Source organism: Aptenodytes patagonicus, chromosome 1 (assembly GCF_965638725.1).
Source record: "Aptenodytes patagonicus chromosome 1, bAptPat1.pri.cur, whole genome shotgun sequence".
Lineage (NCBI taxonomy): Eukaryota > Metazoa > Chordata > Aves > Sphenisciformes > Spheniscidae > Aptenodytes > Aptenodytes patagonicus.
The window spans coordinates 16001070-16019416 of NC_134949.1; the positions used below are offsets into that span (position 1 = coordinate 16001070).

General features: G+C 36.2%; 1 protein-coding gene across 1 annotated transcript in view; it reads right to left on the reverse strand.

Moving 5' to 3' along the window:
* Positions 1–18347, reverse strand: part of LRRK2 (leucine rich repeat kinase 2) — a 74459-nt gene that overhangs the window by 20168 nt on the left and 35944 nt on the right. The window contains exons 21-35 of the mRNA XM_076328866.1: positions 18151–18272; positions 17290–17359; positions 16608–16828; positions 15843–16093; positions 14407–14555; positions 12181–12274; positions 9986–10172; positions 9417–9598; positions 8657–8886; positions 7497–7624; positions 6021–6239; positions 3586–3787; positions 2872–2960; positions 1706–1893; positions 611–765 (exon numbers count right to left, since the gene is read on the reverse strand). Coding sequence (XP_076184981.1) covers positions 611–765; positions 1706–1893; positions 2872–2960; positions 3586–3787; positions 6021–6239; positions 7497–7624; positions 8657–8886; positions 9417–9598; positions 9986–10172; positions 12181–12274; positions 14407–14555; positions 15843–16093; positions 16608–16828; positions 17290–17359; positions 18151–18272 — 2487 coding nt within the window. The remainder of the gene's footprint in view (positions 1–610; positions 766–1705; positions 1894–2871; positions 2961–3585; positions 3788–6020; positions 6240–7496; positions 7625–8656; positions 8887–9416; positions 9599–9985; positions 10173–12180; positions 12275–14406; positions 14556–15842; positions 16094–16607; positions 16829–17289; positions 17360–18150; positions 18273–18347) is intronic.

The window sequence follows — 18347 nt, forward strand, 5'->3', positions numbered from 1 at the left end:
AAATCGAATGCCAGGAGAGCAGGCAGTTATAAATCATATTTGTAGAGCATTAGCAATGCCTATTTTTCATACTTCACTTGTCACTACTATTCATAAATCACACATTAAAAAACCAAAGATGAATGAAATTGCGAAGTTCAGCAGATTGATCTCATGTCAAAGCATGGAATTATTGGAAAAAAATTAAAGACCCCCCTGCCATTCTGATAAAAGCGAAGTTTTTAGACTTTCATAAAGGGAGAATCAATGAACCTGAAGAAAAGCAGTTTGTTTTTCTGTGTGGAAGACATATCCTTTCCTGTATTCTTTGTAGAAGCAAATGGCAATATTGCATAAATATAAGGATTTCCTCCATCTCCAGCATGTGAAGGAGAGAAGTAGGCTGCTTACAACTTTCACTTTCTTTTACACACCACTGTAAAGATCAGGCACTATCTGTTCCTGGATATTTCTAAGTTACAAAAATGACCACTGTTCTTTTTCTCACATTTGTGAAGTGGCCAAAAATTAGCTAAAGCAAAACAATGTTGGGGAGTAGAGCTTTAACATGCAGGTGTTGGCATTCAAAGCAAACAGGCTCACTATTGCTTTTGAAGATAAAGATTTGTACCTCTTCCTGATAGCATGTAAGGTGATATTTCAAGCAACCTGTTGATCAGCCTGGACCAAAATCCCATAGGAAAGTACGGCATCTCATAAAGCCTGACGATAATTTCTGAATTTTCACAGTGGGGAAGCTCTATAACAGGTCTGTGATCAGACAAACTGAAAGAATAAAAATATTAGACAGTATTTAATGATGTACTTTAGCCAGACTGACTGATGACATACATTATTTATTATGTAAAATGTATTATTTATTAATGAATGAATGATTCGAATGATCAGGGAGCAGACAAATAGTGTGTTTGCTTATTCTGCTTGCTTGTGCTAAAGTGAAGTAATTTAATTCTGCTGTTATTTAAACCCAACAGAACCCCACTAACAATCACCAGATATCAAATGTAAATGTAAGAAAAACCTGAGATGCATATAAGGCAGGTAAGACATTCAGGTAAAATCTTCCTATCCCAGGACTTTGAAGAACGTAGAAACTCTAATCAATGCAACCATACAACACTCTCTGTTAAGCAAAATAAGCATTAGTAAACACATTAGGGAAATCTGTAACGGAGGCAGAGAAACTGCGTTACCTGCTTCAGATAAAGCAAGAAGACTGCATTCAAATTCATAACACTTTTTTGTCACCACATTTAATAACTAGACTGTTTGGAGGAGATACTGCCTCTGAGTAACTTGACTGTGGTTCTCACTCCAAGCAAATAGGCTATAGAAATTCATGCTTATTGCAATAAAAATATAAAGATCTGTAATGGTGGCACACTGCGATGTAAAGTTAAATTATAATCTTCCTGCTGTAGTCTCAAAGCACGGTAACCGTAAAAGAAATATTATCCTCATAAAGCATTTTATCATTTATAGATTCCATTTACCCACCACGTTAATATGATGTAAGCTTTATCTGCTACAAGATCAGCTTAACATGTCTGTGAAAGCATTTACTAAAACGTAGTGTAATAAGTATATATAATGCTTTCCTATATCAAATTGCTTTGATGATCAGTTAAACTAGTTAGCCTGATGGGAGGTTTTTATTTTGATCGATCTCTATGGCTCTCATTTGTGGGTTTAACTCTTTGCTTACCTGCTTGGGATTAGTAGTTGATCCTCTCCTAATGGCAAAGCAATCTGAAACTTTTCCAGAAGCTTAAAGTATTGTGACATGTAGATCTTGGGAAACTTGCTCTTCTTTAAAAGGAATTTTTCCACATCTGAACGCTTTACAATTCCCTTAGGATATTTAGAAAAGCCTTCCACTTTCACTGTCAGAATCTTTCAAAAAAAGTAAAACAATTTCAGGTGTACAGTCATCATTAGATTGCATTTTCGTGACAAACTTTGTTCCCTGAAATATTTGGTAGCCTATTATTTAGGGGGAAAAAATGGACTCTATTTCACAGTGAAACCAAACATTTCCATAATGCTAGCCAGCAAGAAGACAGCAGTGAAAAAATTTAACCTGTCCAAGCCACTAGTGTGCTACCTTTCTGCTTTCACTGTTCCATGTTATGTGGAAATTTATTCTACAAGTTCATTTGTGAAAGTGTTCTCTGAAAGGAGCCTATGTACAGTGATTTTTCATATCAGCACTTCACACAAGCATATTGGTACTGACAACATGATCTTATAGGTCTTTTCTCACTCCTAATCCCACCAGCTTTAAAGGCTCAAGCTTACATTTTTGCCATCCCATTTCCCGCACTGAAGGAAAGGTAAAGTTTCAGAGGTTAGGAAATCTGAATATATATATGAAAAATTTTGAGAGCGTTTCTAGATCAACATATCAATGATGGTTTCACTTAAGCAGTCAGTCTGCTAATCTCCCGTCCCAACATGTGAATCCATATCGCTCACTTTCCTCTGCCATCAGTACCAAGCATACAATGACTCTTCTTCCCTCATTCTTACTACTTTAATCCAAAGTTCCAGCTTTCACCTCAATCTATCACAACATATTGAAGGATTACTTTGCATCCCTGGAGTTTTTCTATTCTACATGTATTTTTGTGTCCGGTGTAGTTTAAACGATATTGGACATTACAGCGTAAGAACATAGAACCACTGAGACAGACAGTTGTCTAGAAAGCAAAGGAAACAGAAAGAGCAGGTAAACCAACATGGGCCCTGAGAAAATTCTAGATCATGACATAGTAAAGAAATGGTGAAGAAGAATCACTGATAAGTTACAGTGGTTTGAGACAGGGGAAAAATTTTCATGAATATAGATACAAAAAGTAATCGGAGTCAAACCTGTGCCATGATTTTACATAGCCACTTAGGATCTACAAAATACAGATCTCTTAGCTGTAGTGCTGGGTCTTGAAAATGAAGGAGTACACCTGCGCAAAGAATATTGTAATTAGCAATGCATTTCTCAAGCTCCATATTAAGCAAAATAAACACCGCACTCTGGGCTGTTTTTCTTACATGACTTGACATAAGCAATTTGAATAATAAATACAGCTATTGCATTTATGTCAATATCTCAGGAGAGTCGAATGCAATCATGGTTTGTTCAGCTTTACCTTTATTTTCAGATGTTTTGTTACATTTGTAATCTGACTTGTTTTGCCAAGCAGCTATGCTCTGTGTGGTTTATTATTTAATCTTAGGAAGTCTGTATGGCACTGAGATAAGCTGTTACATGTATTCACCTGACCGCTATTCTATTCAAGCTATTATAGCAATTGCATCTTTCTTCAGAAACTGTGCTGTCTAACCAGTAGGTATGATGTTTTCAAGGAGGGGTAAGATATATAAATTGTTACAGTAGTGATCCTTTATAACATGGAATTCCTTTATGACATAACAACCTGGACTATCAAACTAATGTTACCCAAGCTTAAGCATTTCAGCTCAACACTTTGTGACAACCTTGTGCGAGATTTAAAAATGCGTACAGGTCGGTCTGCTGCAGATTTGCAACAAAGTGCTTACAAACATACATTGAAGATAGTATTTCACCTGATTCATTCAGAAAGTGAATCGCGTGAGGGAGTTCATTTTCATCCAGTTGTAACTGGCTTTCTTGTACCAGTTCCAGTAAGCGTTTCTGATCAATCACAGGAAATTCAATTGGGACATTTTTACGTTCCAGCAAAATTCTCTTCTCCAGCTCCAGGTAGCTGTCAGGAATTAGCTGACCAACCACTGGTTGATCTCTGATCTGTATAATTAGGAATAATAATCTTAAATGTATTAATTTATTCATTTGATATGCAGACAATAAAACTAAGATGTAAGGTGGGTACATCCACTCCATAGCAGCAGCAAGAAGGAACAAGAACACTCATTTATTGACTAACATGGCTTCTGAAAGGTAGATGTAACTAATTCTTCTTTCAGAATTATAGTATGAATGTCTTTCTATAAATGAATACTCAAAGAAGAAAATATTTCCATATTACACGTACATAAAAAATAAAAAATGTCTTCTGAGAAGTTCAAAGAGCAGCTTTGATTTGAAGTAAAAGGTAAATATTCACTGTATAAACAGATGATGTCATACATCTCAGGTTAACACAAGACAATAGGCAAATGAATAAAAAAAATGATACCGCTTGTAATCTGTAATATCTCTAGATATGTCTTTAGATAAACTGGGGGGAAAAGGGTAGCAGCTCAATTAAAAGTCTCCACTGCTGATAGTTAGTGGACAAGAGGAGAGGAAGAAATAAATTTGGCCAGGTTACTGACACTTAAGGGAAACAGAGTCAGGTGCTTTGCCGCTGTTTCCTGAGCCTGAGTTCCTTCCCGGTGACATCCTTTGACCTTTGGTATTAGCTACCACCCGACCAGGTTTTCCATTCTCCATGGGTGCTGAGCTAGTAATTTTTTTTGAGGAAATGGAAAACAATTTTCCCAACATTTCCAAATTGGCTTCTTAGTTTGTAATCTTCCTCTCAGAGAAGTTAGACACCATATTTGACACATTTTTATGTGTCAAAACTGTAATTAGTACTTTGTGAAAATGGAATTAGTACCTTGTGTAATTTCAAAGACTCAGAGCACTTGATGACAATGTTGAATACTTAACTCACTTCGTCTAACTTCTAAGCAGGTACCTTGTAACACTCCTTTAACAAAGTGTCTACATTATTTATGGAAACTATCTCCTTTCCTTCAGGCTACCTTACATTTGTGTAGAAGTTTAAACATCAGTTTAAGTCATAGTCACAAGAGACGTGGATGTTACAGGAACAATTTTTAGGTACCTAAGAGTGAAATGTTTTCAAAAAGCAGAAATTCTCCTGAGTGTTGAAGAAGTATGGTGAGATATAGGGCTACATATACCTTTACAAACACCAGCTCTATTCATGCCCACTGCATGTAGGAGAAGTGGAATTAATCCATTCTACCTGAACAGGCCACCTCACTGCCACTTAGCACTTGTTAGCTAGTCCTTGAACTGTGGAGTGAAGTTAGACAGATTATGGATATGGCTAAGCTGGTAGTTTCTGAGAAAGAAACAAGAGGTGTGCATGCTCTTTCTCTGCTTTGTAACATCACCAGTGTGAGGCTGGTCATAAATAGAGCATTTGCTCTATAAAATCTTCCGAGCAGTAATTCAGAAGAAATTTGGGCTCTGCTATGATTTATGAAGTTCTGCCATTGACTTCAGTAGCACAGGACATCACCTTTTCTCTTTAACATGTTATGACACTATACATGATTGATACTGTATAAATAAAAAAATAAAAATATGTATATTCTTTTTGCTACAGATTGGATCCTGTCTTTCTATAAGCTCCGTGCTTGGGCTAGTCTCTTCATATTTGTCATTCACACTTAGACAGAGCTTCATACTGTGGCTAAGGAAACAGCAGGGAATGAGTGGTAGGGATGACTAGAGACAACAGAACTACAAGTGCAGATTCTCCAATTTAGGAGGATCATTCAGTCCAAGGGGTCTTCTTTTCCTGCTTTAATTCACTTTCCTCTTTCTAGGAATAGTTTCACACTATGTAAAATGAAATCAGTAAATGGAGAATTAGTTGGCTTTCAGAAATCACGAAATATTATTTTCTGGTCCCCTGAAATCTTGCAATACTTATTATTGCAATTACATGTTGCCATCCAATAAAACTGTTTTTGATCAGATTTCTTCATAAGAAAAAGACGGCCTATTTTTAATTAAATATTCTATTTATGGCCCTAGTGTTTGAAAACAAAACTTAGCTGAGATTTTCTCAGTTGATTTTTTTGGTAGAAAATGAAATGAAAACAAAACTGGTGACTTTCCTTCATTATTTTTCTGTGTGTAACATTTTATAGAAGGCAAGATGAGTTTGCTACCACGCTAAAAATGTATTTAATTACGTGTTTAATTAATGTTTAAAAATGTATTTATTTAACTAAAACTAGGATGTTTTCAACATTATGAACAGTATGTAGCTTACCTTGAAATGAAGACTCTCTTTTATTATGATTTTCCGAAGTCTGATAATAGAATCGGATTCTTCTGTAGCGTTCACAAAGTGATAATCTTGGATTGCTGGGAAGCCTCGCTTATTCAGCAGCTCTCTAGTAATTTTACTCATGCAGGCCTTACGTTGCATTTCATCAGAAACATCTAAATGAGTGCCAACAAGAATGACGGGGGATGTTGAAGCTCGAGCCTGTTAGTAAGATCCATACAGTCGATTAACTCAATAGTGAATGTTGATGTTATTGTTTTATATCCACATAAAATGTGAGCAATTTAGTCAAAACAATCAATACAATATAAAAAGCAACTGTTTCTCCCTCTTTAAATATACCTCTTTTAAATAAGTTTGAAATCTGAAATACTATTTCATGTCTTTATTCAGAGTAAGTTTAAACTGCAATCCCATATAATAGACTTGACTGGATAAGGCAGTAAAAATGCATCAGCCTATAAATACAAAACATATTTTTTAACATACAGAGAGCAGTCTTTCAAAATAGAAATATTAAAAAATCAGCCTTTTCTAAAAGGAAGCAGTGTAGATCTGGATTTCATAATCGCAGATTAATAACATTGTCAGTAAAAGAGAGCAACAACTGTATTTTTCATTAAAAGCACCCAACAAAATGCAAAAGCAAAGGGTTCTCTGCTAATCATCAGCGGAACAGTGCAGCAATGAAACACCAGCAAGTACTGCATAGCAAAGGAGAACACATCAGAAATGGTCTTCATCAGCACTTAACTGACTGTAACCCTCTGTCCTGTATCACTGCTCGAGGTGAAAAGAGTGAAAAAGACAGGTTTAACAAACAGGATCAGTATACAAAATCTTTACGTAATTGCATTGCCCAGCCATGGCTGACCATCGTACAAAAGGAAAAGACAAGTAACACTCACCAAGGGGTGATTCCATCAAATGAAAATAAAACACTTAGAGCAAAAGAAAAATATATAGGCAGATTCTCAGACCAATTTCCCTACCATAGTCCTAGAATCATTCCTATTAACAATAGGATGCTAAACATACACTTAACAGCATGATTTCAAACCTGCATCTAGGCAGTTTTAAATTAGTCAAATTCTGATTTCCCCAGAATTTACAATGGCGTAAAAGAAAAAGCAGGTTTAACTCGTCATCACTTTAATACTACCCCTTTCTTATTTTTACCAGTCAATTCAAAATATTGCCAGAACATACCAACTATTCTTCTGCACACCACTCTGTACCATTTTAAGTACAAAATGATGCTGATCATGTCTTCGTATGTCTACAAATATTTTCATATCCAATACATGTTGTATTTCAGCTCTTGTTTCATCTTACTAGTTTTATTTGCTGAAGAGCTTCTTTCCTCTTCCCTTCTCTAAAAATATTTGTGGTTAATTTGTTGTTCACCTATAGCTCCCTGGAAAGTGGAATTCCATTCTGTACTTATCTATGGCTTACCTTGATGTTAAAAAGCCACGGCTTCATAGCATCCACTTCTGCTTGTCCTTTGCTGAGATCATAAACAGCAAGATATAAAGCTCTTTGGGTCATAAAATGAGGATGGGTACTGTAGAACTCTTCTTGTCCTAATGATAAAAAATTTCCACTGTTTAGTACTTCCCTCATTGAACATCTTCATATCACAAAAAGGCAGCAGAACACTTATTCTCAGATCACTAATCCACAAATGAAATTAATGCTTACAGAAAATTATCTAAATTGACAGGAAACCTGTAATAACTATGAATTTTAGATAGGTACTCTGTGGTAGCTCATTGACTGAAGTCATGTTGAAATATGTAAGTTAGTTTTAAATCAAGAAGTGTATGATTTAACAACTGGATAAACATGGTTGCTGCAAAGACAACCTGAAAGGTCATGATTCTTCTAAAACGCCAGTATTGAATTTCTCCCTCACTCCTTCCCTCCCTCCCTTTCTTCTCCCCTCCCTTTCTCCTATCCTTTCAGCAACTTCAAAATAAGACTCCTAAGTTCACATGATTAAGCACTTAAAATCACAATTGAAGCTGGACATTCAGCTTGAATGCTGCTCTTCTGTGCTTACCCATTGTGATATAGACTGTATTTAAATGATCATGGACCAATGTTTAAAAATAACTTTTCTATAGTCTAAAATACCCCTCAATTTTAGAAATGCTTCTGGAGTCCCCCAAACTTAGAAAGTTTTCCAAAACCCCAAAGTTCAAAGACTCCCCCTAAGTGCTTTGTTTTCCGTGACCTTACGAAACAGTGATACTGTAGAGCCTAGAGACCTAGACTATAAGAGGGAGAAACAGAGTTGAGTGGAAGATGATTCTTCTGGTGATTACAAGCACTTTCTTCCTATTCTGAAATGACAGTTCTAGAGTGCTATGGTTGAAACAAGTGGTCAGACCACATCTGGTGATAAGAAATTCCTGAGGCTTTATATTAAATTTGAGGGCATCGCTGCCAGTTTACAGAATTCACTAATTTATAAGTGGTCACTTGACTTTTGGTGTAAGTTTGCATGATTCTACTGTCCACAATTTGAAGTTTCACAGGCTGACTCTAAGAATAAGTAATGCATGAATGTGTTAGAAAAGACAATAGTAAGAGACAACAAGCCCTTGAAATACCTCCAAAATCCCACACATTTAATATAAGCTCTTTCTTCATTTTGCCTTTCCCTTGAATGATCCAGTCTTTTACATCAATGCCTACTGTAGCTTTCGGAGACCCCAATTCTGTTCGTCTGCATTTCATTAGTTGTTGTAGCAGGGTAGTTTTCCCACTGCCAGTGTTTCCAACAATCATGAGCTTCATTCTGTTATAAGGTACAGCCTTCTTCAGTCGTTGTTGAAGAAATCTGGCATAAAAAAGTTTGCAGAACTCAGAGAAGTGTATAATAAAGAAAAATACCAACAGAACTCAAGACCAAGGAAAAATCTAAAACCATATAATTTTCTTCAAATTTTCACTATCTGTTTGATATTACTGGGATTTTAACAGTCTGTTCGAATTTCTGATTTGAAAGTTAAAGCTTAATTCAGAATACGTCTTTTTTTGTTTTGTAATTACCCAAAAATGTGCTCTGTGCAATGCACTTGGGAACACAAGAAACATATTAGAAATAATTGGTAAGCAACATTTATTGCATGGTTTATAGAAGCACCAAATTCAAGAAGTAATACTATTATATTCTAAATGACTATAATCTATTTTATGTGTGTGTGTTGATATGATATGATATGATATGATACCTTCCATAGAGTAGCATGCTGGATTTCATACGACAAACCAGCACATCTTTTCAAAAGGATATGTTGTTTTCTTAATGCTTACTGCATATCCCAAGAAAGCAAAACAAGAATATTCAAGAACGATACGGCAACAAACCTGATAATGTCTCTGGCTTTGCATCCCACATGTTTGAAGTCTAAATTAAGATGGAGTCCTTCCAAAGGAAGATCCCAGATTTTGGACAGTCTTCCCATTTCATCTGGAAAGAATCTCAAATCAGGATTATGACTTACATCCAAAGAAGTCAAGTTCTCTAGGAAGCCAATCTGAGGAGGAATCTAAATAAAAGAACATTTAATGGGCAATTAAACATAAAAAAAAATGTATGAGCATGAATACATTAAATATTTAACAAAACTAGGTATTATTTTTACCACTGCAGCTTAAGTTTTTTTAATAAACAGGCCTAGTATCCCACTCTAATAGACAAAGGATCTCATAATGAATTCATTATACAAACTGATTATGAGACACATTCCAGACAGAAAAGCTTAACAGAATATGGTGATTTTTATTCACAGGAGGTACTATTTGCACTTACATACCATTTTACTAATAGAATTTACAATGATATGAGAGGTGACATGAAAATCAAATGAACATTGAAAAACTGCATTCAATTGAAAAGTGATTTCATTTTCTTTAGGTAGAATCTTACACTTTACCTCCTTTAACTTGTTGTGGGACAGGTGTAGCTTTTCTAGCCTAGACCATGCACATGCCTTTTCGCTCAAGTCCAAGACATCTATTTGATTATGATTAAATAACAGCTCCCTTAAGTTTAATGATTTCCAGTGCATTGGTCCAGGCAGGCTTATGATCTTGTTTTGGCTTAAATCTACTGATCGCAAACTAAAAACATGAAAATAAGAAAGAGAAAAGTTAGCAAATGAAAAAATAAAACTGAGATTAACTGGAACTGTATTAATTTTTAATAAGTAAGTGGATTAGATATCAGAACAGACAGTTTTCTGACAGGAATGTAGATAGAAGTAGAGAATTACTACTACGAGCAAAAGTAATTAAGATGGTATTATAAGTAGGTCTTCATTACCTCAGAAAAAATTATAAACACATACGATTGATTTAGTATAATGTTCTTTCAGTGTATTTGTCTGTGAATGAAATTGCCTGGTCATGAAAATAAACATCCACACTGCACTGTGTAGAGATGTTTCAAATAGTAAATTAAAAAGTCACTTTAAATAAGTGTACATATTGTGATAATAGTCCACTTCCTTCTTCTTTCTACGATTTGCAGACATGCATGGCTCTGTTCAAATTAGTAGAAGACACAGATAAATATGGTACACACTCCTGTAGTGCAAATATTCAGTAATTCAACTATAAACAGTATAGTTAATAAACATTTATACCGAGGTAACAGAGAATAGAGTTTAGCTCAGGATTCCAGTTACAGGTGAGTGCAGGACCATGGAGTACACTGTTAAGTGCAATGTCTAACTTACAAGAATAAATGTATTTAAAAAGTTAATTGCAATCTAACATAATACTAGTATCTATTTTCATGTGGTTTTTTATAAATTTCAAATTTAAAAAAAGCAATGAGAAACTTCCTGGTATTATCTACTTTCTAGAACTCAAGATGGAGCCTTACTAGTGTCCTGGTTTCGACTGGCATAGAGTTAATTTTCTTCCTAGTAGCTGTGTTTTGGGTTTAGTATGAGAATAATGTGATGTTTTAGTCGACTAGTGTAAGCACTACTTAGCAACAAGGACCTTTCAGCTTCTCACGCTCTGCCAGGTGCACAAGAAGCTGGGAGGGGGCACAGCCAGGACAGCTGACCCCAACTGGCCAAAGGGATATTCCATACCATGTGACGTCATGCTCAGTATATAAACTGGGGGGAGTTAGCCAGGGAGCGGTGACCGCTGCTCAGGAACTGGCTGGGCAGTTCAACTACACATGTATTTAAGAACCACATAAAAAAGAACGTTTCATTTCTGTAAGTCATCTGTTGGACAAATATGCTGTTCATGTTACTGTGGAATATGAAGCATGCAAAAAATCCATGCAACTCCTTATTAGTTTGTCTGGGCTGGGAGATGTACTTTTTTCAACACATCCATTAAATTTGCTGCTGCGAATATAAACGTTAGCATGCTGAAACATTGTAATATCATGTTAATAATGACAGGCTCTATGTAAATTTGATTAATGTAAGTTCACAAATATGTGTGGATCTGCTCTCCCCATGGTGCCATCAGCACTCACATCTACCCACATCTATCAGATAACTGATCTGATCATGCCTTCCAGGCACTCCTTCCACAATCTGATTCTAGTGACCTGTTAAGGTCAGTAACTTCTATAAGAAGAAGCAGAACTTTGATTTTCACATGAGTAATGCTTTGAAGGTATAGCAAAATAAATGTCACATGCATCTTTATCACAATTCCATCCAGAGGAAGTGTCATTCTTTGAGAATAAATATCATGTGATATTTGGGAAGTGAAAAACTAATCTCAGTAGCTTTGTGCAGAAGTCTGCACAACTTCTTGAAAAGGAAGAATTGCCAGTATCTTTTTACTGTTGGTTTCAAGAAAATAATAAATTCATTCTGGTCTTCTAAGCAAGAATTGTAGCTTCAGCAGTCAAGCAATATATTTTCAATAACAATGATTTGAATCTGAGGAACAAAATTTCTCAAAAGAATGAAGAAATTGTGACCTATTTGTCTTCAGTTAAAGGCTACTAAGTTTTAGATTTAACCTGTTAGAGAGGATTTCCTGAAAATCAGTAAAACATGCAGAAATTTCTGCTTAAAAAAGGTCTTAGCATCAGATTTTCTTCATCAAGAACTTGACATTAACTTCAATAAATAAAATAATAACTTACTGTGGCAGAAGAAGAATTGCTTCTGGAACATTAATAAAACGATTTTGGGATAATTTTAAGCTTGTTATGCTGGATGACAAGTCAGGTATTATTTCTAGAGCAGAAAAAGAGATTAATCCTGTTACTTTTCAGAACTGTTTAAATTATTTTAAAGACTGGAATCTTCTAAAATCAAAGACAGACTAAGAGGTCAGTCTATCATCTTCTATAAACAGGTCTTTGTACAAGCTACCAAGGGCAGAATCTGAATCTTTTTTTTTAAAGCTTATTTAAAACTAAACTCCCAAAATGAAAGAAGTTTAGAACCAAGGTAATATGTTGGCTTTTATCACATTACATACTATTATACTTCATCTCATATTGGCATTAAACACTGAAATAATCTTACTTACACTTTACTGTATTGCCAGTATACATGACATCCCCACAATTCACTCAGTGAGTGGTGGGTCTTATGCATATAAAAATGACTCTAATGGTTCAGCTGTGTTTAATGCAGGTGTAAGAGCTACCTTCTGAAATACTGTGACAATAACTTCAAAATGGAAGATTTTATGTCTTGAAGACAGAAATAAATTCTGACAGTAACTTATGAACTCCTGCAGTATCATTAAAATCTCATTTGTGTAATTTGTATTTTTCATACGTAAATTGACACCTTTGCATAAAATATGCTAAGCCACTGAAACACACGCTGGACTCAATTGAATTGCTTAAACACTGGGTTCTAGTGAAGGTGATCTGCCCTGTGGCACCTGAGCTATCTGCACATGGCTTGGAGATACAACATAGGAGCTATGGAAGACCTGCTTTTTCTGGACCAGAAGCTGTAAACCAAGTGGGATACTTCAGGACATCTCAAATGACACCTGCATTCAGGCAAGTGAATCAAACATTCTATCTTATTCAGAAGACAATGCAGGATATAGTGTGGTAATACTTAGAATCATAGAATCGTTTAGGTTGGAAAAGACCTTTAAGATCATCAAGTCCAACCATTAACCTAGCACTGCCAAGTCCACCACTAAACCATGTACCTAAGCACCACATCTACACATCTTTTAAATACCTCCAGGGATGGTGACTCAACCGCTTCCCCAGGCAGCCTGTTCCAGTGATTGATAACCCTTTCAAGTGAAGAAATGTTTCCTAATAGCCAATCTAAACCTCCCCTGGCACAACTTGAGGCCATTTCCTCTCGTCCTATCGCTTGTTACTTCAGAGAAGAGACCGACACCCACCTCGCTACAACCTCCTTTCAGGGAGTTGTAGAGAGCGATAGGGTCTCCCCTCAGCCTCCTTTTCTCCAGGCTAAACAACCCCAGTTCCCTCAGCCGCTCCCCATAAGACTTGTTCTCCAGACCCTTCACCAGCTTCAGTGCCCTTCTCTGGACACGCTCCAGCACCTCCAACGTCCTTCTTGTAGTGAGGGGCCCAAAAGTGAACACAGTATTCGAGGTGCGGCCTCACCAGTGCCGAGTACAGGGGCACGATCACTTCCCTACTCCTGCTGGCCACACTATTTCTGATACAGGCCAGGATGCCATTGGCCTTCTTGGCCGCCTGGGCACACTGACAGCTCATGTTCAGCCGGCTGTCGACCAGCACCCCCAGGTCTTTTTCTGCCAGGCAGCTTTCCAGCCACTCTTCCCCAAGCCTGTAGCGCTGCAGGGGGTTGTTGTGGCCGAAGTGCAGGACCCGGCACTTGGCCTTGTTGAACCTCATACAGTTGGCCTCGGCCCATCGATCCAGCCTGTCCAGGTCCCTCTGCAGAGCCTTCCTACCCTCAAGCAGATCAACACTCCCGCCCAGCCTGGTGTCGTCTGCAAACTTACTGAGGGTGCACTCAATCCCCTCGTCCAGATCATTGGTAAAGATATTGAACAAGACCGGCCCCAAAATTGAGCCCTGGGGAACACCGCTCGTGACCGGCCACCGACTGGATTTAACTCCATTCACCACAACTCTCTGGGCCCAGCTGTCCAGCCAGTTAAAAAAGCAAGATGAGATATGCCGAGTCAGATCAAGTGTCCATCAAGCCCTATTGGAAGTATACTGCTTCCAACAGTGATCAAAAGCTGATGCTTAGAGAACTGTATAAACAAGGACAAGTGTATGTGTTATTCTCCTCTTCTGTTCTCCCAAGACTCCAAATGCTGCTGGCTGAGGAATTTTGTGACTTTGAATGGTTTCTAGAAGGTGGATCCTATTTTCACAGATACTTACCGAGAGCATTCATCCTGGCGTTGAACTGCTCCAGTTTTGTACAGCCCATGAAGACATTCTCAGCAAGGGATGAAATATGGTTCTTACTAATGTTTAAAATTTTCAGTTCTTTCAAGCATATGGGTGAACATAAGCATAAAATTTTGTTTCTACGATAACAATAAGAAAAAAAAAATCCATGTTTTATTCAGAAACTATTAGCTAAAAAGTGAAAGTAAAGAGTATTGATCTGACAATGCTATCCTTACACTGGTAAACCAAAAAAAAGACTTGTATCTATATAAAGACTGACCAGTCAGCAAAAATACTGGTACATGTGGCAACATGGACTAACATGACTGATACTAAGATTGTTTTAATCAATTTCGAGAAGAAACAACAGAATGTACTACAAGGTGTCATTTCCTGATTACATACTGCAGCTCAGTCCCACATGAAGAGGACTGTTGCATTTGTGAGTAGTTCTGTTTACTAAAGATGTGTGTTTGCAGGATTATAATCACAGAATGACTATCAATCTAAAAAAAAAAAGAAAGGAATTCCATACAGGGGATACAATTCAGGATGAATATATAATATTACAAAAAATGTATTCTGGGAAGAAGAACACCAGAAAGAGAAAGAGACAAAGATCCTGAAAATACAGAGACAAAAGAACCATGCAGCACTGTTTTGCAAGGGTAATATTGCTAATGAAGTTCAAAATAAAGCTAATGAAGAGATGCAACAGGATTTTGAATTCAAAATATTGCTTTTGTAAATTTGATTCACATATTTAATACTGCTTGCTTTAGTTACATATGTTGCTATCTTTATTCTGTGTGAACTTCTGTGTAAAAAATATCACCACCTTATTTAAAATAAATCATGGGAGATGAATGAGACAGTATCTGCAGTTTACAGAGCTATCAATAATAGCATTCTTAAGAATTCCATATAGGTATGAATTATCTCACTCACTAACAAATATGATAAAAAGTGCTGGTAAACAAAAAACCACATATTTTCTCTGCTTCTGTCATTTAAAACACATCCATACCATAAACGCAATTCCATGAATCATACTTCCAAAAAACCTTTGGTGAATATGAAATACAGTGGAAACTGTATTCTGTATACAGAAAAGCTAGTTGAATATGTTAGACAACACAGACAGTCCTGTGGATGAATAGTATGGCAGTAGAAAGATGCTGAACTACAACATTTTCAGTATGTTACTGAAACTACAACACTATTAGATCCTACCAAGGCCCACAGATACTCTCATGTACTCTGTAATACAACACTGAAAATTGTAGCAATTTACACATTTAGAAGATAATGTCAGTGTTCCACTGCTGACTAAACAATCCTTTCCATGCTATAACAGTCATCATTCTGGATGACAAATATATTATTTTCTGTTACGTTTGTTATGCTTTAGTCCATTTACTCACCCTTCTAGCAATAGCTGTTCCAGATTTTCAGCAACATTTGTAAGAAATTCAGGAGTGCACACCAGCTGATTGTATGAAAGATTAAGTTGCTTTAGAGTTGGACATCTGAGGTATGGATCCAAAGCAAAGGAAGGTCCAATGTCATTTCGAGAGATATCAAGATTTGCAATACAATTCATTTTCAGTAAGTAAGTCGGAAAAGAAGTAAATTGGTTACTGTGCAAATCCAAGTAAGTCAAGCATTTCAAGTTCTGAAAGAAAAGGATAATTTGTTTTTAAAAAGTTAAATGAAAACATGAGTTTATAGGTTTTAAATTGAGTTATATTTTATATAATTTATTAATTTACTTATATTTCTCTCACTAGGAAAAATAGCAGAAAATAGCAATCATACCAATGTAACCCATAATATTTCTATTACAGAATAAAATATAAAGCATTCTTCCAAATTAATTAGCTCAGTTTCGTAAAATTTAACAGATATGAATTGCATGCAGTTGTCGGTTCCATTTACATTATTATGTTACTCAATATAACACGTCCTAAAGCAGCGCTCTGCAGTAAATGACTTAAAACAGTTCCATGAAAATACTTTTATTTCTAGCTGAACATAAATCCACTGAATGAAAACTGAGTGAATGTATGAAGCATGCAAAAATAACACACCCATATTCATGAGTAGTATTGTTATGGGTACATTGTTAGAGACAAACAATTTATTGTAACTAATCTCAACTTGTATTACATAAAATTATGCAGAATTACTTCACACAGTTGTTCTGGAATGTTTGTAAGAGCATTTTGGTGGAGCTCCAGTTTCTCAAGATGTTCCAGATGACTAGTTAAGCAGCTATTCTGGCTGATGGCATCAATGTTCTCCAGCTCATTTGATGAAAGATCTAGTGATTTAATATATTCTTTCTCTGAGATCAATGAAGAAAGACTGTCTGATGGTCTTATATGTGGTGAAAATTTTGAGATGCCTTCTATTAAAACAAAAACATGGGAAAAATAGCATGATTTCATTTATCATGTAATTAAAATTAAGATCAATCAACTTGGGATCTAAAGATGCAGAAGACACTGAATGTTTGGATATTGGTTAAGATCCAAATCCATGAAGACTTCTACTAAGAGACAGAAATTTACAAGAGAGTAGGGAAGAGATGGATGCTTATGCACTGCACAACAGAAGTAGCTTTTGAAAGCTAATAAGGGCACTCATAAAATTTCATTGCCTGTTTAATTCTACATAAATTATTTGTGAAGCCCATGAAAAAAAATTCCTTATATATGCATTATTTGTACTCCAGTGTAGTATTTCCAAAATGCATCCTCCTCTTTGTAAACAAATATACCATCTGACTAAAATCTTTGCATGCTATGCTTGTGAAAGCATTAAGGATGAAAAATCTGTTATAGATGTTAAACTGTGTCGTTTACTTACTGAGGGATTCATCTGAAGGCAAGAATTTTCTTCTTTGTTTCATTAATGGTTCATAATCTGAGCCAGGTCCCTGGAAAATCCCAGAAGAGAACAAAAAACAGTTATGGACATACACAGATATCTGAAATGATCTGAATTCAGTAAATTTCTTTTTATTGTGGTTTCTTTTCATCAGAACTTCCAGAGGGAACACAAAGAAACTGTACATTTCAACTAAAAATAACAATAGGTCACATCTTTATAAAACTTACTGATCCATGCAATATGAAAGAACAGTAGATTTAAAGTTCAATGGAAGTAGTGCATTTTTTGGCAATCTCAAATGACTTTCACTAGGGTGGGGTGATAGGATGGAGCAGGATATTACAAAAAACAACTTTCTCTCGGGAAGCCAGTCTCTCCAGTTTCCCTTTACAGTCAATGGAAAAAGACAAGCTCCTTTCAAAGGAACCTGACTTTGATTCCACCCATTGTCCTCTTATGTCTTCTTATGGAATCGGTCTCTCTTCGTTGACCACAGCAGCACTCTGAAGATTAGCTTCACTAAGGGGTAGTTAAGTCTTTGTGAATAGGCCCACAGTTTCTGTATCAGCATTTGAACATCAGACCAGAAATTTGAGCAATTCACAAGAATATGTACTTCTTACTGATCACAAATTTTTGCTGAAATATACTCTCATCTGTACAGTGATCTGGAGCACAGTAATTGCACAGCAATAGAAGGAAATATTAAATGGCAACAGTGAGACAAGAGCCCATACAGTTACCCGACTTTTCCTAACACTTGATTATTAACAATTTTGCAGTAGGCAACACAGGTGGACTTATAAGAACCCTGGAATGAATAAGGATCTGACTTACCACAGAGTAGGAATGTCGCGGCAAAGTGGGAGAACCTCTTTGAAATGCCATTTCCCTACAATGTAAGTCAGCAACTGCAATGGAATTGGACTTCTTTTTTGTAAAAAGTGATCCTTCACTTCCTAGTACAAAACAATAACACAGGAGGACAAATAAGTAAGAAAATATATTTAAAGATGATGCTCAGAATTCAACTG